The sequence below is a fragment of the Astyanax mexicanus genome, chromosome 2 (genome assembly GCF_023375975.1).
Source record: "Astyanax mexicanus isolate ESR-SI-001 chromosome 2, AstMex3_surface, whole genome shotgun sequence".
NCBI lineage: Eukaryota > Metazoa > Chordata > Actinopteri > Characiformes > Acestrorhamphidae > Astyanax > Astyanax mexicanus.
This window is the reverse complement of record NC_064409.1, coordinates 32,222,322-32,242,580: the sequence shown is the minus strand read 5'-3', so window position 1 is coordinate 32,242,580 and position 20,259 is coordinate 32,222,322. Positions and strand designations below refer to the sequence as shown.

Genomic DNA, 20,259 nt, shown 5'->3' with positions numbered 1-20,259 from the left:
ATTCTTACATGGAGAGACAGAATATTAAAAAGAAAATCCAGAAAATAAATCTAAGGAATATATATTAATTGATTTGTATTTCATGGAGTGAAATAAGTATTTGATCCCTTAGTATTCATTAGCAGTTCTGGCTTTTACAGACCAGTTAGACACTCCCAATCAACTTGTTACCTGACCTGAAGCCACCTGTTCTCACTAATCACTTGTGTGAAAAACACCTGTCCACAGAATCAGACAGATCACACAGATTTCAAGTCTCCAACATGGGTAAAACCAAAGAGCTGTCACAGGACCTCAGAGTCAGAATTGTTGACCTTCACAAAGCTGGAATGGGCTACAAAAAGATTAGTTTGGTGTTGGATGTGAAAGTAACAACTATTGGTGCAATTATCAGAAAGTTTAAAGAGTATAACATGACAATCAACAGACCTCGGCCCGGTGCTCCAAAGAAGATTTCGCCTCGTGGGGTGGCAATGATGCTGAGAACGGTCAGAAATTGTCCTGCAACTACTCGGCAGGAGTTAGCAAATGACCTGAAGGCAGCTGGGACCACAGTTTGCAAGGAAACAATTGGCAACACTTTGCGCAACAATGGATTCACATCCTGCAGTGCCCGAAAGGTACCCCTGCTGAAGAGAGCACATGTGGAGGCGCGCCTCAAGTATGCCAATGATCATTTGAAAGATGAACCAAGTTATTGGGAGAAGGTTTTGTGGTCAGACGAGACCAAAATTGAACTTTTTGGCCTCAACTCCACCCGCCATGTGTGGAGGAAGAAAAATGCTGCCTATGACCCCAAGAACACTGTGCCCACCGTCAAGCATGGAGGTGGAAGCATAATGTTTTGGGGGTGTTTCTCTGCCAAGGGTACAGGGCTACTTCACCGCATCACTGGGAAGATGGATGGAGCCATGTACCGCACAATCCTGAGGGACAACCTCCTCCCCTCTGCCAGGGATCTGAAAATGGGCCGTGGTTGGGTCTTCCAACATGATAACGACCCTAAACATACAGCAAAGGCAACAAAGGATTGGCTCAAGAAAAATCACATTAAGGTCATGGAGTGGCCCAGCCAGTCGCCAGACCTCAATCCGATCGAAAATCTATGGAGGGAGCTGAAGGTCAGAGTTGCCAAGCGACAGCCCACCAACCTTCATGATTTAGAGAGGATCTGCAAAGAAGAGTGGGCCAAAATTCCCCCTGGTGTGTGTGCTAAACTTGTGGTTAACTACAACAAACGTCTCACCGCTGTGCTTGCAAACAAAGGCTTTGCCACTAAGTATTGAGTGTGTTTGGCAAGAGGGATCAAATACTTATTTTCCTCATTGAAATACAAATTAATTAAAATATATTCTTTAAAATTATATTCTGGATTTTTGTCTTGATATTCTGTCTCTCCATGTTAGAATATATCTACCATTAAAAGTGCAGAAGGATAGTGTCTTTATTAGTGGGCAAACAAAGAAAATCAGCAAGGGATCAAATACTTCTTGGACTCACTGTATATGTATATATATATATATATATATATATATATATATATATATATATATATATATATCTTATCCTACCTTATATTTGACATTTTCATCCCTGATTGTTCGATCTTTAATAATTGTTAGCCTTCAAACTCCCCACACTACATGATCTTCTGCCCTGAAAAAAACAGCACACACTTTAAGATTATACATGCACAGTCGACACCTTCTATCCTCAAAATCTCACTATGCTAGTTGAGTGCTTTCTATTCAGAAAAGGCCAAGAAAAAAAGGGATATATACCGCTCTGGAAAAAAAAAATAAGACAGCACTTAATGATGATGTTTTTCTTTGATTTTACCAAATTGAAAACCTCTGGAATATAATCAAGAGGAAAATGGATGATCACGAGCCATCAAACCAAGCTGAACTGCTTGAATTTTTGCACCAGGAGTTGCATAAAGTTATCCAAAAGCAGTGTGTAAGACTGGTGGAGGAGAACATGCCAAGATGCATCTTTTTTCTTATTTCAGCCCTTTCTCATTTTCTGCAAATTAAATGCTCTAAATGACAATATTTTTATTTGGAATTTGGGAGAAATGTTGTCTGTAGTTTATAGAATAAAACAACAATGTTCATTTTACTCAAACATATACCTATAAATAGCAAAATCAGAGAAACTGATTCAGAAACTGAAGTGGCCTCAATTTTTCCCAGAGCTGTATATGAAACCCAAGCTAAGAAAAGAGTCAAAAAGGCTTACATGTACTGTAACACGTATATACACACATAAGTTGAAGATACGTAGGCATAGCATTGTTGTGATCATTCTGTAATCGTGACACTCTGCAATTGTCAGGAAGAACTAATCTGCCTCAGAAGCAGCCCGATTATCCTGTAGCGTAAGCCAGGCATTATGCAGACAAAGTAATTGTACCATAGACGGACATAATTACCCTGAGTCATCTGAGGACAAGGTCTACTTTCAAACATCTGTGATTATTTAATATCTCTTAAAAGAAAATCTCTCACAGTCATCCAGCCAGTTATTATGAGCAGAAAACACAATATCCCATTATTATAAAATCATAACCAGGTTGATCTGTGCTCCTGAAGTGTCTTGCCAGAAAACACACACTGGGTCTTCGTGTCGGCCAAAAATCTCATGGGAAGATGACTTTTAACCTCTGTGAATCCAACACAGCCAACCTGAGCCCTGGATCTGGGTTTAATGAAGCACTTGGCCCAGTTGTCTGTTGACAGATGAATGAACATTAACTCTAAATGACCCTAGACCCTAAATGGTGGATTGTCCAGGCTACCAGAACATTAAAAAATATATATATTTAACTAATATGTTGTCCACATCTTCCCACATAACAGTAAATAGATTTTAAGTTAAGTCTGAACCCTCTGTTTCTCTTTCTGACATCTTTTCAGTGATGACTCTTCCTGTAACTGTGCACTTTACAGTGTAAGGTGCTGATGAAATAACTCAAAAACACTGCCAATTTACTCTCCTGCTCATGTCGCCTCCCTTTAGCACTCTTTGTGCTGTGGTAATAAGGTGTATTGGTAGCCCATGAAGGAGGACGTGCTCTGGTGGGCCTGCCAAGTTCAGTTTTAAATAGACGGAGGAGGTTTTTCAGGGCTGCGGGTGGGGGGTTACCTCCGAAATCACTTCAGCATGTGCCCCGGCTACGCGGTTGGCCCGCTCCTTGAATGAACACACACATCAGAGCAGTTGCCATGGAGAGACAGAGCGAGGGAACGAGACAGGTATTTTTATGTTTGCTGTCAGACAGGTGTCTCTGTGCCCCGCCCCCTCAGGAGAAATGCTTATTTAGAATTCTGTCTGTTGTGAGAGAGGCGAATATGAACATCGGTCAGGCTGATTATCACTGATAGCCTTCAGGGTGTTAATAATGCAGAAATCAAGGATCAAAACACATTGATTTGCTCTCAGTCAGTACCTTAGCAAAGGGAAAAAAGAGGATAAAAACAGAGCTCAACAGGTGGTTTTCATTTCATATGCCTGGCTTTTTCCTTTTGTTCTTTTCTTCCCTCCCCAAAAATATGAGTGCCTTGCATTACGGCTTGAATTCTTGCCTGTTTTTTGATGGATACACGGCCTGTGCGCTGCCAAATAACTTCCCTTGCTATTCAAGGCTCTTTATGAGGTCAGAGGTGTTCCTGGAGGACTCTTTGGCTCTCCTCTCTATCAGCTCTGATTTATTACCACCATTAGCAGCCCCTCTGTACACTCGTGCACACAGGTAATTGGGCTTTGTGGTCATTAACAAGGGGTCAAATGCAGCAAACATTAAATTGTTTCCTGTTTTGGGATACATTCATTTCTTGATCCCACTTAATTTTCAAAATAACTCGCTGGTTACGGCCATTTTCTGAATGTGTTTATGAATAAACTATTTTTTTTACTTTCATTTGCACGGGCAGCTGGATTTATTCTATTTATGGCATAATAATGAATGCTGCATTCCTTTTCTACTGTTTGAAGAGAAAATTAGTGTTTACTGTTTTTATTGCACTAATTGCAGAATTGGCCTTTCAAACAGTGCCTTGAGTAACAACATGAGTCAGTAAGGAATGGTATTGCTAAATCCTACAACACAGTTTTAAATTGTAGTCCTTTCTTCATCATTCTGGACACTCAGGCATGCAGAAATATGTCTTGTGGCTCGTTCAGCCAGCTCTGCTTGACTGCAAGGACTTGATATGTATATGTAGATCAGTTTTAGGAATAAGCTGAAGAAACATGTTGCCAGTTCTGATTTATAAAAATTGCAAAAAAAGCAAACTTTCTTAAAGTAGGTCCGATGAGGAAAGCTGAAATCATTTCTGATGTTTTTTGAACTTTTCTTTATATGCATCTACTGATGTTTATCTACTAATGTTTTGTCTATTGGTTTCTTGTTGTTGTGAATGCAGATTAGCTATTGTACTGCTACAGCATTTCGACCTGTTTATATTGCGCATATAAACCTAGATGGAAAAGACAGAAATGGAAAAAGGTACTGGCAAACAGTAAATAGCAGCACGTTGAGGTGGTTTATCAATAAAACAGAACTTGGATTAGCAGTAATGAAAGCAGAAATTCTAAAATGCTTAAATGGAAACCTGAATGATTTGCGCTCAGCACTGCAGTGTTGCTGGGATTTAAAAATACCGTATTTATCACTGCTGAGTTGAGAACAGTGATCATCCAGAAGAATTCAGCCAACTGTGGTCCTGTACTGAGAAACTGACAAACAAATAAAGGCAGTGGTTTCTAAAGCTAGACTTACAGATCTCATTTTCTGCACAGTTTTGGCTGTATTCTATAGCTGATGGCCTTTTATACTGGCAGAGCTGACCAGCATATGGGTTTATGTGGAAAACTGGCTAAGGAAAACCAGTCACAGACAAAGACTTAATGCAACTATTGGGACATATGTAATAATTAATTATTTAGCATCATCATGCTAAAGTGACATTGAAACATTGGATGTTGGACAGCTGTTTAAACGTATTTATCTTATGTGGATGTGGGACAGTGGCTAGTTTGTTGTTGAGCATAAAGTGGCAGTAATGTACACTACTGGTGAAAAGCTTTAGAACACCCCCTTTTTTCTGTTTATTTAAATAATTTAAGCTCTTCAGTGGCAGTGCATTACCTGAAATGGTACAAAATGCTGTGAACTTAAATTGTACATAAATTAGCAGTAAACTGCAAATGCTTTAAAAAAAACGGACCTAAAAACTGAAAAATACATTTTAGGAAACTAATTATCGGTTTACAACTTAAATTGGTCTGTAATATATAAACTGAGCTTTGGAAATGAAGGTAAACAGTAGGCAGTTTACAAGCACTTTGTCTATAGTAAAGCAGTGTTGGAATTGACTGTTTTCCTGTATGTGGATAAACTCTAAGAAGTATAAGTCTAATATAAGTAAATATAAGTCTTTCCTTTAGATGTTTTTTTTTTATTGGATTCTTGGAAAGACTCTTGGAAACTGGAAAAATATAAAGAATAATAGATAGATGAAGTGCAGTAATAAAGTCATTATGAAGAAAATAACACAATCTGGGCCATACAGCCCTGCAACTGAGCTACTAAATAAACAGGGGTGTTTTTAAAACCTTTCGCCAGTATCTATTGTAGGATACTAAGGACTGATTTTAAAAACCCTGGATGAGGATGAATAAAATAGCTGTGCATGGACACAGATAAGCTTTACATTTATAAGCTGTATCTACAAGGGAGGTAGGATGTACAGTAAATTCTCCAGCAGTGCTCCTGTGCCCTATACATTCAGGCCTGCATACTCATCTCAGACATGCTGAGAGTGTTTTACCACCCATATAATAATCTATTAATAAAATAGGCTTTATTTATACTGGTGGATGTACAGTGGAGTACATACATTTTGTACTGTTACATAATTGATTGTAGTTTTACACAATTAACTAAATTTACCATAGAATGTAAATGTGTCTTATAATCTGGAAATTTACTGTAGATTCAGATAATCTTAGCTCCAGTCATGTCTTTCTAAAGCACAGTTCTCTGTGCTAAGGCAGCAGAGGTTGCCCTGGAGTGGAACAGGACCTGAGGGAAGACCCCTGAGTTCTTCTGTCCATCCCATTTATCTGTCCTTCAGACCCCGACAGCTCTCATCTATATGCAAATGATGGCATGGTTACGCTCTTCCTCCAGAAGGCTGGATATGAGTTTGGAGGCAAACAGCTGAGCTTGTAGCCGGATTCAGTAGTCAGAGTCTAATGAGCAAACTGGGACTTTTTGAATTGTCCTGTATTTTTTTTATATATATAAATTAAAACTTAGGAAGGGCCATGGTGCTTACCACCCAGTTATTTGCTCTGAGATTAGAACCTTTCACAGATCATTAGGCTTTTCCAATTGTGTGAAATTACGGATGTCAGGATTATTTCACAGTGGTTTGGTTGAGAAAGTGAAGAGGCCTGTACTGTGGGCTGTGGATGAGAGCAGGATGTGCCCTCATAATGATTATGGGTCTCTCTGCTAGATTGCATAAACTGGAAACTCTTTTTTTTCCACACACTAAATAAAATGTCCTGAAGCACTATGTTTACAGAGATGTTCGTAACTGCTTTATAGCTAAAAAGACTTGGAGAGAGTTGGACTTGGGGGTATCATGACTTTTCCTACCAGTATTTAGTGAAATTTAACAGCAGACAAACAGCTGTCTTTATCTAAAGAGCATGATGTCTTTATCTAAAGAACATGTTCTACTGATGCACACAGGGCAACTAGAATGGAAGCATTATTGAAGTGAATCATGCTCACTGCATTTCACAGCAAACTGATTTGTCATTTGTCTTCTTGACATATATCCTGATCTATACATAATGCATGGTGTGTGATGCATTAATTACTGAATGGATTAATTGTCAGCATGTAAAAAAATGTCTGCAATACCCAAAATTAAAACTACTGTTTCAGTCATAACAATGCTATTTGGTTGTTGATTACAGTAAAAGTATATTGACAGGTATGTAAAGTGAGCTTGGATTGGATGCCAGATCTCTGCTAATCCTTCCAGCGATGTCATGGGCTAAATGCAGTGAAATATTGATACCTAATGACACCCATAAAAGTTTTATGATAAAGCAGGTGGTTAGAATATGTAAAAATGGGGGAATGGGCTGGCCCCTATGTTTTACCCTATTTATTAGATTCATTTCTAGATGCATTTAATCATTGCCTGTATTAACTTATATAATGGACTTGTTGTGGAGCAGACATAGGTGCACATGTAGAGTATTTTACAATGGCTAAAATGTAGTCCTGTCAAAAAAAATTAAAGCTAGAGCTATGAACAATTATTTTAAACCCTGCTTTAATTATGATTAATTTTACTGACTATGTAGCTACTTATGAATAAAGCACAACCTTATAAATAAAGCACTGCCCCATCCATGGTTCACCAAAATATCATCCAGTGTTTACTACTAAATACTCTTTTATTTTCTTTTGTATAATTGGTGAGACTGTTTTACCCGAGAGTAGAAGAATTTACAATAAATCTTTATTTATTTCAAATTTGAAATTTATGATTTAAAATATTTTATTTGATTGAAATTTTGACCGCAATTTAATAATAGTGATCTCATTAATCATCTTTTACTGAATTTTTATCAAATATCTTATGCAGTAAAATAGAGAATAGCATGCAAGTCCTGCAGCTGGTATTTATCATATACCCAACAACTTCTCTCCTGTATGATCTCACATGAGTCTCTTCAGACCACAGAACTATTGTCAGAATCCCCCCAGTGAGGGTTTTGTATTCAACTGGCAGTTCCCTTTAAGGGTTCTATATAGAACTGGCAACCTGTGACCATAAGGTTAAGTTTAGGCTTTAGAAACCATTGTCCTGTGTATTTATTTTTTATGTAGATTGGACTAAAACGACTTCTATTATGGTATTACAGTTACATTGAGTACAGTGTCAACATATTATTCTCTTTCACATCAACCCATTTCATGCTCTCTTTCTTTGGCAGCCCTTTCTGCTCACTTCAGAGTGTGTGAGCCCTACTCCGACCACAAGGGGCGTTATCACTTTGGCTTCCATTGCCCACGTCTCTCTGACAACAAGACCTACATGTTCTGCTGTCACCATAACAACACCGCCTTCAAGTACTGCTGCAATGAGACAGAGTTTCAGACCATCATGCAGCTCAACATCACCACCAACTCTGACGGCTTAACTCACAAGTGAGTAAGAGAAGGAGTATGCACTGGCATATTATCAGACATTGTAAAAGACACATTTTATGTGTTATTTAAAGCTTGCAACAAACATTTTAAGCTTTCTACTGATTTCCATTTCTAACAAATAACTGAATTCCTGGTTATTCTAGCAGTTAGAGACGAGTCTTTTTACACCTGAAAGTCATTTGATCAGTTCAGTGTTGTGCTGAATTCTGCCTGACTGACATAATTTGACTCCCCTTTGCATTACTCTTTATAAATAATGTTTAATCTACAGTTGAAAATGGTCTAATTAATCTGTTGTAACCATGGTACTCATGCATGTGTTAGAAGTCTGTTTTAGGCACAACGCCTGTTCTTTTTCTTTTTTTATAGACTGATGATAAATTTCCTGCAATTGGCCCAATCTAGATGGTGCAAACCATCTAGAAAGTGCTTTCATACTACAGACAAATCAGACCATGGTTCAGTAGGCACCTTTCAAACCTTTTAAAGTGCAAAAGTTCAGACTGAATAAGGCAGGTATGAAAGCACCTTTAATTTCACTGTCCTTGTTAATTATATTGGTAGTAAACTGTGCCTTAAAATACCTTTACCATACAAAAACAGCTTTAAAATCTGACTTATAATAGGGAGAATATAGCATCTCTATAAATGCAAGTCTGTGAGTGGGCAGGACAGCGTTTGTTAGAGTCATAATCATGTATGCAAATCTTGTATTTACTTCAGCTGTCCACATACTTCTTTCACTCAGCTTGTCCAGAAATGCATGTGTAACATATTGTCGCTGTCCAGTTAAAACACATCTCCATTTTTGTCGATTTTTAGTTTACTGCATAATTTGAACACACAAACTGTCTCTTACACTGTGCCAAAATTTCTTGATGAACGGACCTATAGAAACTCTTCAAAATGTAAAAATAAACTCTTTTTATATTGACTTCAGTTGAAAGTTTACAAGGTTTTTTATCTCTCCTGTAAAATTGCCGTTTTGGAGATAAGTGTTTTTCATTGGACAGCGACGATATGTCCTTTAGGGGTGTGTCAAAGTGCTAATCCACTTCCACTCCAACTCACACATAGCTTTGCTTAAATTCTAACTCCTAAAGACTAAGACCAATATGGTTCTACTTTGAAGTCACAGGGAAACATACTCTAAGTAACACATTTTCCTTGCCAATTTTAAGATTTGAATCCCTTTTGTATCCAACAAAAGCACAATATCTAACATTGCCATAATTACAGGAAAACGTGGAAAGTTTGAATGTAAAAAGCATGGTGATTTTATTCAAGAAAAGTAAACTTAAAATTTAGGCATGCTTTTTTTAATAATCAGGCTTCCCAGTGAATGTCAAAAATCTATGACCTCCAGTAACCATTTACAACCTTATGCCATTTTCTTCTCAATTGATTCTATTTTGAATGGTTTTCTTTGAACGTCTGTTAAAGTTTCTTTAACGTTGATTAAAAATATGTTTTTCTGTGAACTTTAATATGGAGGAAACATCAGTGTCAGAAAAGGACATACTGTATGTGAGTAATTATGCAAAAGTACTTACTACAAGATTACCAAAAGCAACAACAAAAAACTGACAGACCACCAAACCACTAACCACTGAAGTTATGATTAAATATTTTTTTCTTGTTTAAAAGCCTTTCTTACAGAGTGGAGGTATAATTGGACAGTGAAAAAAGTTGGCTTTTTAACTAATAATCGTGTAATTTGTATTTCAGGTAATACATAGACATCATTAAAAAAAAAGAAAATGTGTTGATTTTTATTGTTTATTTTGAAACATACAGACATATGCATTTGACCCCTGATTTCATTGAAACCTTATTATCAGTGCAGAAGCATTAAAGCTGTTGTTTAAAGATGCGTTTGGTTGAATACTTTTTAACCTAAGTTTAAGTTGCCTCAAGTCTGCAACCCACTGACATTACTAGACTGTAGAAATCTTTATTTGAGATGCTCCGCCAAGTCTTAATGTTTGCTCCTTTCAGCTGTTGCTTGTTTTGGGGATTTCTGAGGTCAGTGCATGCCCAGTTTGATTTAAATCAGAAGACTGACTTGGCCAGTTTAAAACTTTCCACTTTTCTCTTCTGATGAGCTACTTGTTAAGTGGAAGCATGTTTTGCTGCAGAATGACCTTCGTTAAATGAATTTGTGGAGACATATTTTTGGACAGAAAAACGAATATATTTTTTTACAGTTTTGCTTTCATCATCATTTACATTATGTATAAAGGCCAATCCAGGAGCAGCAATACCGGCCTGAGATAAAACACTGCTTTTTGTGCTTACGATAATCACTCTTTTCCCTTTTAATGAATTTATTGAATGGCCTGTAATGCTTCCACTGAGCTGCTCAAACTCTTTGTACTCCATTCTGACTTGTCTGTTCTTGGTGCTGATGGGAGGTTTTTGTGTTTGCAGGACATCTTTTGTTAGACAATCATTATTTTAGCACATTTAGCACAGTGCAGTTTGTCTGCAGCTTTTTTACTGTTTCACTTTGACCATTTTCCTTCTCAGCTCTAATAGGTTTTCTTGTAATTTTCTGTGGTTTCCTTGGAACACAAGTTCATCACAAATTACTCACTTCTCCAGTACTTTCTCCAGTCTTTCTTTTTTTGAACATCCTTCATGTTGTTGACTGTAGATAACATATATTTCAGCCTCCAGACTTATTTTTTTGCTTTTTGCTTAATTTAATCACTTCTGTAACCTCCAATCAGAAATAGGGGGACAGAATGGAAAGTGGGAAGTGTGTTTCTACCATTTACTTTGACTTTAATTTCAAAGCAGACAAAGCAGTGTGAACCCAGAATAAACTATATTTTGTTGGGTCAAGATTGTTTCATTTATTAACAAAATTAAATTCTTGAATTTTATGCCTGCAACATATTTAAAAAATATCTTGGAAAAAAAAACTAGGCAGTTCAGGAGTAGTAATGAAGATTTAAAACCAGTGATGTCAACTGGTGACTGTAATGAGTATTTATTGCAGTAGCAGTTTTTACAAATAAGCTGGAGCAGAGGAGCAGAGATGGACAAAGGACCTCCGGGTTGCCAATAAATCATAAAATTGTGCCAACAAGTGAGAACACTTTCTGAAATTCTTGAAAACAACGTTCCTCAATGAAAAACTGGAAGAGATTTTCATATTTCTCCCTCTACAGTACAAAATATCATAATACCATTCAGGCAATTCAGAGAAATTTCAGTATGTGAAGGAAAAAAAACACAAACCTGAGCTGAAGACCTGTGATCTCTAATGATCACATTCACCAATCATTACTGTGCAAACAAAAGCTGTATACTAACACTGTCCAGAAGTTCTCCACAACGTCTCTGGGCTGAGAGGCAGCTGGGATTGACCAGACAAGGCAAACCAGAATTCCACATTTGTACCATTGTACCAATCTTACAATGCTATAAAAAGTATTTACCTAATCCCAGTTTCTTCTATTATTGTATATAAGTTTCAGGTTATCTAACCACAGTATTTTAATATATGAAAAGTAATCACACAAGGAGCTTTAAATTGCTTGTTTCATTTATTAAAGTTAAAAAATATAGTAAAATCTGTGTCATCCATGTAAAAAAATTAATAGACCATTTAAACCTAATAACTTTTGTGCCATACCTGCCAGTAATTACTACCATCCAATGTTTGTGATAACTTTAAATGAGTCGTTCACATTGTTTGTATTGAATTTTATCTCACCCTTCTTTGCAGAATTTATTATTTGGCTACTTTGAAGACTTTTTTAGCATGAACAGCTTGTTTAAAGCCTTTTCGCAGCCTTTCTGTTCTGGCTGATGGCAGGTTTGTTGTTTGCAGGATGTCTTTTGTTTAGAGAATCCTTATTTTGGCATATTCAGTCACACATTCATCACAAATGACTTCCCAAGTGGTCTCGTTCTTTTTTTTTAAAAACATCTTTTATGTTATGTTTTTAAAACCTTACATCTTAAATGATAAATGTCTCAGTCTCTTGATTTGTATTTGTTCAGTTTTGCTTAATTGAATCATTTTTACAACTTCCTATTAGAAGTAGCTGGACCAGTATGGAATGTGCAAAAACAAAATAAACACAAGATATTTTAGGCCCTATTTAAGTGATCCATAGGTGCATAGCTTGATTCACAGCTACCTGGACATGTCCAACACTTCTCAGCAGAGGAAACTGACCTGTAATATGATAGTGACCTATATTTTGTGTTGATGTAGAATAATGTTATTTTATTTTGTACTCTATTTATTGTTAATGTAAAAGTTTGCATAGCCAAGTCCACTGGTCATTGGGGTATAGGAGAGCAATAGGCATCACAATGCCCTTTGTGTTTTGTCTGGTTAAGTATATTTCATTGATTAATATAATTCTATTCCTGCATTTTAGATGGGTAATTTAGGACCAGTAATGTGGTGAAGCAAAACTAAATAATAATGTAATTTTGAACTGGTCATGCCAGCTATTGATTGTAATCATGATTTGGTACAGAATTTATTGTGGCTATTTATATGTGGTTACAGTGGAGAATTTTTCAGTATGAAAGTTGTTTAAAGACTTGCCACAGCCTTTCTGTTCTTGGTGCTGATTGGGATTTTTTGGTCTGTTATTTGTTTTAAGAAAATCATTATTCTTGCAGATTAAATGGTGCTGCAATATCATCTAGTCATACTATCTAACATAGTATTAAATAAACTAGCTACTGTATGTGAAAACCTCAACACATGCTTGCCGTACAGTGAGTTCAGTCGATAAGTATCTGATATAGACTTGCTTCTGGCACTGTATGGATGAAATTGATAAATGGCATTACAGTTAAAACTGTAGCCACTAGGGATGCAATGATTCTCTGTATTTAATCAAACCGTTAGGTTCGGCCTGTTCGGTTCGATACACCCGGATGAACTGCGGTATTTTGTTGAGTGCACTTACAGAGCGAAAAAAAACCCTGTACATGGTGCTGAATGCACGGCCCCGCAGTTATAGTCAGGACTGCTTTTTTTTATATATACTTCTCTTGGTGTGTCTCTCCACAACCATGCAACAACCAATCAAGATTTTTTCTAAATTACCCAGGAGCAGCTCTGAAGGCAGACGCTGAACATTTGAGGACTAATTAAACGAAACTTTCTTAGCTGATCAGGGCGAGTGAACACGAAACCGAGAAAAGGACATTTAAAGAGGTGCCATGAGCTTATAAATCTGCTGTTTGGGACCAATTTGGCTTCAAAAGACAGTCAGCAGATAAAGCACAGTGTGATATCAGTCTGGTATTTTCTGAAAGTATGTGACTGGCTGATAATATTTGTTGGGTAAGGTTGATTGAATAATATTTATGTTTACATTTCATATTACTGCACTTCATTTAATGTTGCCTGTTTTTGTCTAATGGTAGGAATAAGTGTTCCTTTTTTATAATAAAGTTTATGATTTAAATTAATCTGTGCCTTTTTTTCTATTTAATATTGGCTTTGCAAGTGTGATTAAGAGCACCTTGTTGATTTGAAACAGAAAGGGTTAAAAATGTACTGGATGTTGGAGCTAGATAATATTGATATCTCGAAACCGAACCGATACCGTGGCCCAAAAACCGCGATACAAACAGAACCATGGCCACACTGTACCGTTGTATCCCTGGTAGCCACCAAACATAACATTTAATGATGCTCATGTTTATCTACATTAACATTATTTATCTAGTTAAAAAAATGAAAGAAACACAAATCAGAAACCAAACATTGATTGAATATTCAGTTGACATGTGAATATGAATATTCAAATGACATAGCTGTAATATTCTGCAGCCACTCGTGGTTGCAGTGCTCTGAGTAAAGGAATACGGTTGGGCTTGTGAAATAACTTTCTTTTAAAGTCGTTATGAAGTTGTGAACTTAAAATTCTAATAGAGCAGATCCTTCAGCTGGTGTTTAGAGTGAAGGAGCAGTGCTTTGCTCCAGGCTGAGGAACAGTGAGCTGACCCACAGGTCTGAAAGATGTTCCTCTGCTCGATGTCATCACAGCATGTTTATCCCTCTAGCTGTTACACCTTAGCCCATGTCTGTGTTATGTTTCTCCCTCATTTGTTCCCTAGTGCTCCTGCCCCTCTGTTTTCCTGTCATGTGTTCACAGCCACGTGTTTCTGTTATGTATCTGTCACGTCTTAGCCCTGCCCTAACCATCAGTGTTCTCACCTGTGTCTTATCTGTAGCCCTGCCCCCTCATCAGCCCTGCCCAGGTGTTCCTCCTGTATTTAAGCCCCTCTGTTTGGATATGCTGTGTCGAGTCTTTTGTGTTTTCTAGTCTGTAAATCTAACCGTGTTTCCTGTTTATAGTGTTTAGCCTCAGTATCCCAGCCTTGTATCTTAGTGTTTGTATCCCAGTCTTTACCTTAGTCTTAGCCTTAGTTTATATATTCCGTTTTCGTTTCTGTGTTTGTTTTGTTTATTTAATAAATAATTATCTTTGCACTTACGTCCTCCTCCTCCTTCACACCCCTCCGTCTCCAGCGTAACATAAGACTCGACCGAAATATGGACGTAGCAAAGTGGAATGCCACGAGGAAGGCGGACCTGGAATATCTCCGGTTCCTCGCGGAGCTAATTCGGGGGGATGAACCGCTCCCGGCGCCTCTCCGCGGGGTGGAGAGTGTCGGCCCAGCTCCAGCTAAGCTAACTAGCATGTTAGCTCCACCGCACTCTCCAGCCCGGCCGACTTCCAGCTCTCCAGCTCGGCCGGCTTCCAGCTCTCCAGCGCGGCCGACTTCCAGCACTCCAGCGCGGCCGGCTTCCAGCTCTCCAGCGCGGCTGGCTTCCAGCACTCCAGCTCGGCCGGCTTCCAGCTCTCCAGCGCGGCCGACTTCCAGCACTCCAGCGCGGCCGGCTTCCAGCTCTCCAGCGCGGCTGGCTTCCAGATCTTCGACTCCGGCTCCGGAAGCAAGCTCCGGTCCGGTGTTTACAACCACGCCCACTACTGAATCTGCGGCTCCAGTCCGGATCTTGGCGGCAGCCGCACTCTCGGCTCCCGCTGAAGCGGCTTCTTCGCCAGCAGGACCCACCGCCTCTGGATCAGCGCTGCTCGCGGCTCCGGCCGCCTCTGACTTTGTACCCGCGGTGCCTGCCGCGCTCACGCCAGCAGGACCCACCGCCTCTGTTTCAGCGCTGCTCGCGGCTCCGGCCGCCTCTGGATCAGCGCTGCTCGCGGCTCCGGCCGCCTCTGACCCAGTTCCCGCGGCCCCGGCCGTCTCTGACTCTGTGCCCGCGGCTCCGGCCGCCTTTGACCCTGTGCCCACTCCCAGAACTTTGTATGCCCCCAGGCCTATCCCCAGGCCTGCTCCCAGGTCACGGGCTCCTAGGCCCGCCCCAAGGCCCCCGGACCTCTGCCCAAGAACTGTGCCCAGGCTGGCCCCTCTAACTACCCCACAGACTTTAGCCAGTCCTGGGCATCCCCAAGTTGTGTTTGTACCCATGTCTCTCCCTGTCCTGGTCCCCGTGTCTGTGTTTGTTCCCGTTCCTGTCCCCGGTGGCTTTCCTGTTCCCGTCCCTGTCACTGTGTTTGTGTCTGTCCCTGTCCATGTATTTGTCCCTGTTCCCCTGCCCAGTCCTGTCCAGTCCCAGTCTCCGTTCCCTGTCCAGTCTCCGTCCCTGTCTAGTGTCCAGCCCCCTGTCCAGTCTCTGTCTCCTGCCCAGTCCCCTGTTCAGCCATGTGTCCTGTCCCCGTCCCAGTCTACATTCCAGTCTCCGTCCCATGTCAAGTTCCCTGCCCGGTCTACGTCTCCTGTCCAGTTTCCATTCCCTGTCCAGTCCTCTGTCCAGTCTCCGTTCGTGTCCCCTGTCCAGTCCCTGTTCCCTCTCTCTCGGCGCCTCTGGAAGTGGCGCCGTTGAGGGGGGGTTATGTTACACCTTAGCCCATGTCTGTGTTATGTTTCTCCCTCATTTGTTCCCTAGTGCTCCTGCCCCTCTGTTTTCCTGTCATGTGTTCACAGCCACGTGTTTCTGTTATGTATCTGTCACGTCTTAGCCCTGCCCTAACCATCAGTGTTCTCACCTGTGTCTTATCTGTAGCCCTGCCCCCTCATCAGCCCTGCCCAGGTGTTCCTCCTGTATTTAAGCCCCTCTGTTTGGATATGCTGTGTCGAGTCTTTTGTGTTTTCTAGTCTGTAAATCTAACCGTGTTTCCTGTTTATAGTGTTTAGCCTCAGTATCCCAGCCTTGTATCTTAGTGTTTGTATCCCAGTCTTTACCTTAGTCTTAGCCTTAGTTTATATATTCCGTTTTCGTTTCTGTGTTTGTTTTGTTTATTTAATAAATAATTATCTTTGCACTTACGTCCTCCTCCTCCTTCACACCCCTCCGTCTCCAGCGTAACACTAGCAGAGAGAGGAGGGACATTCAAATTGATTTCGCTTTGCCCATGGCCCTGACTACTGAAACAGAAGTGCAAATTTGGACAGATGAAAAATTTAAATGCATGGACATTTATGCTGTTCACATTTGCATTATAAAATAATTGTGTTTGAATATATTAAATATAATAAATATATTAAACATATTCAATGAATTCATTATACATACTTAGACACGGTCGATGGTCTATCTTTGTCTCTTTATGTTATATTTTCTTTTGTATCATATGAAATATATATTTTTCTCATTCATCATTGTGGGTTTAACAAAGTTAGATATTTGCATCTTAATAATATGTTTTAATTTGACCTAACATAACTCAGTTAAGTGGAAACTAGATTATGTAAACCTAACAAATAATTACATTTATACAGTAATTCATTAAACATATTTAGACTATCTTAAGTCTATCTCTGTCTCTTTGTGTTTATTTGTGTTCTTTTTATGGTTTTGTTAAAACACAAAAAAACTTGTTTGAAATCAATATATAAAAAAACAGTCCTATTTTTATTGATCTATTTTAGGAATAGCAAGCAACCCCCCTTCAACCATACAAGCAGCTTTTATACTGAACAAGGTACAAAAATAAATTTATATTTGACCATGTTAAAAATATATATAAATCACTGTCACACAAAAGAAGTCCTTACAGGTTTGTTTACAAAAGCACAAGTCTACGATCAGACACATAAAAAGAACTAGAGAGTCAGACTTGAGTAAAAATACCAGTGGTGTGCAGTGAGGCCCTTCTCGTGGACGCTTCTCCTGATGTTGAGAAGGGGGTAGTAATGAGTCTGTTAGCAAAGTCATAGGACGATCTAACCAATCAGATTCATGATTTTCACTCCGGGGGTGGGGCCATGGCTGTCTAACTCCTTCTGAGCGCTGTGCTGAAGGGGTACACGCTGATTAGTAGTAAAACGGCGCGCATAGCAAACTGTCACGTAATTGCGACTGCAAATAAGACAGATATTGTGTCATATCATATTAAAAAGTCTTTTTTATAGGCTGTTCTTCAATGTTAAACTAATTCACAATAATAGGCTGCCTGACTGGTGAGTTTTTGGGTGTACTTAATGTTTTGGCTGCCCTGGCGGTCTGTCGTCATACAAATAAGTGATATTTGCTGAACACCTGAACTTGTAGGAAAATTAGGCATTTATTGTTGGGTCTATTGTATACTTTTGTGGTTTGTAGCTGTATGTGTGGGCTGTTTATGTGTATTAAGTTCATTTAGTTCAGTCAAAACAGAGAATATGTAGTTATTGTAATTTTTATCTGTTTGTGGCTGGGGGGGGGAGCTGGTGCAGAAGGGGTACCCACTATATTCACTGCATGCCACTGAAAAATACATGTGCTCTATCAAAAAAGTGACTTGAGTAGAAATTGAGATGTTCTTTCAGCTCCACACTTAAGTAGAAGTACTATATAATAAGTATCCAGCATTTTTTGTGCTTAAGTATTGCAAGTAGTTTATTCAAAAATTAGATTTGGAATCATTGGTAACATTTTTATATTGTAAAGATGCAACACATAAAAAATACTGAGTAAAAGTGTTAAACTCATTGTAAATATGTAGTGATGTAAAAGTGGAAGTAGGATAAAACAATAATAATCCAGTAGATAGTACAGATACAGCTATTTAGTAGTTCTACTTCTTTCCTATAATCTGTGCTAACAATAGGATAGTGTAACATGAAGGAGGAGGCCGGATGCAAATGCAAGTCGGTTTTATTAGACAAAAAAGACAAACCAAAAACTAGGACAAGAAAATAAATACAGGCTAAGGTGTGACAGATGGAACCTGTAAGGACAAATGTTAATACTATAAAATGTTTGGTTGATTAGTATTTTAACCTTTAATAAATTATAGATTATTTTTTTCTGAAAAACATGTTGCAATATTCATTGATTTATGACTTGGCACTCATTCCTACTGTAATAAACAACATAGTGTGTGACATCTTAAAAAATTTATTAGCAAAAATGTTGTGTAGTGATGGCACTAAAGTATCACTCAGTGGTTCAGTTTTGTAAATGAAGCGGGAGAATGTAATAGACCCTTTTAAATGTTAAAGAACTTCCACATAGTAAAACATTTTGTACCCATTAAACTGTTTTTATTAAACTGAGGTGTCCAAGGCTAGAACCATTTATGACTTTTTTACTTTTTTACTCTTTTAGTACTACCAGACATTCAGTGTAGGTGAATATATCTATTTTTTATAAAATCAGGTATTGTAGGCATCTTTTCAAATGGCAGGCCTTTGTTTGGTCTATGCTTTTGATCCCCCATTAACAATTTGTATGCTGCGTTTCATGTTTAAAGTGACAGTGCTCTTCTTCTGATTTCATGATAAAAGGGTACTGAGGAGGATACTGAGTGCCTCCTTTCAAAACTAAAATAAGTTAAAAGCTCTGCGGGTATTATGATATACAAGTTCAAAGAGTGAGTGTGAACCAGTAAAATATTACACTTAAACATGTAGTACATATAGATATAAACCTCCTTTCATGATGTGGCTTGGTTTCATTAAACCATGACATCTAAATATACATGTCATTTTCTCTCACAGCATCACATACCCCTGACAAATCACCTCATCTCCCATCCCGGAAAACAAGATAAAAAGAGCCCTTCATTAAGGGTTGCGTTTAAGCGTGCCCTGGCACTAGGCAGGCGTGAAAATGTCATTTCACACTTCAAGCTCCGATTGATCCTCCTGAGCCTCCATAGTGTCCAAACACTTTCTCCACACCATGGCCATCTGTACAGCTTTACAGCTCTGATCTACACAGCAAGCTCTCTTAGCATCCTGCCAAAGCAATCTCAACGACATGCAGAATGCAAATAAGACACCTTGTTGCCGCAGCACCGGGCCATGACCTCTATTTTTATTCCATCACTTGATCTAAGTGGGAATCATTTGGTCTGTTTTCCTATTACATGAATTACTGACACATTTCATGTTCAGAACTTTCATCATTATGTCGATCGTTAGAAAAACTAAAGTGTATGTAGTACAATACAACATCAGCAGAGCATCAGTGTGTGATGTAATGACACATTTTACCACCACAATACAGTATATTGAATGTGCTAAGAAATTGTCAAAAAAAAAAAACTGGCCTCTGAGTGTCCTGACCTTTAAAATGTTGACCTTATTTAGGGGAGATCAGAGCTGGTTTATAGAAAGCCTGCACACTTCCTATTTCCCACATTAAATCAGAAAATTACTGTATAATGCTAGAGAGGCTGTGAGTGAGTCCTCAATGAAAGGAGGTGAGTGTAGCTAAATGGCTAGAACAATTGTAGAATACAATTTGTCTACTACTTGTCCAAGATATTCCTTTAATTTTTGAGTTTAAAAGCTTTTAAAAGTTATGACCGGAAAAGTACACCTTGCGCAGCTCGAAACGCACATAAGACGTGTACTAATTCTCATAATTATGGGTGTGTTTTGGGCGTAAAATAAAATGAACCAATCTGCCTATTCCCTTTAGGAGCAAATTATGAGTTTCTTTGATTTTACCAAATTGAAAACCTCTGGAATATAATGAAGAGGAAGATGGATGATCACAAGCCATCAAACCAAGCTGA

The 20,259-nt window shown here is 38.8% G+C and overlaps 2 protein-coding genes across 3 annotated transcripts in view; one reads left to right on the top strand and one right to left on the bottom strand.

Moving 5' to 3' along the window:
- Window positions 1-20,259, bottom strand: part of si:dkey-14d8.1 (zinc finger protein 502) — a 127,323-nt gene that overhangs the window by 3,797 nt on the left and 103,267 nt on the right. The gene's annotated exons all lie outside the window — the stretch shown is intronic.
- Window positions 1-20,259, top strand: part of shisal1a (shisa like 1a) — a 76,079-nt gene that overhangs the window by 35,411 nt on the left and 20,409 nt on the right. For both annotated transcript variants that reach the window (XM_049474226.1, XM_049474225.1), the window contains exon 4: window positions 8,029-8,242. In XM_049474226.1, coding sequence (XP_049330183.1) covers window positions 8,029-8,242 — 214 coding nt within the window. The remainder of the gene's footprint in view (window positions 1-8,028; window positions 8,243-20,259) is intronic.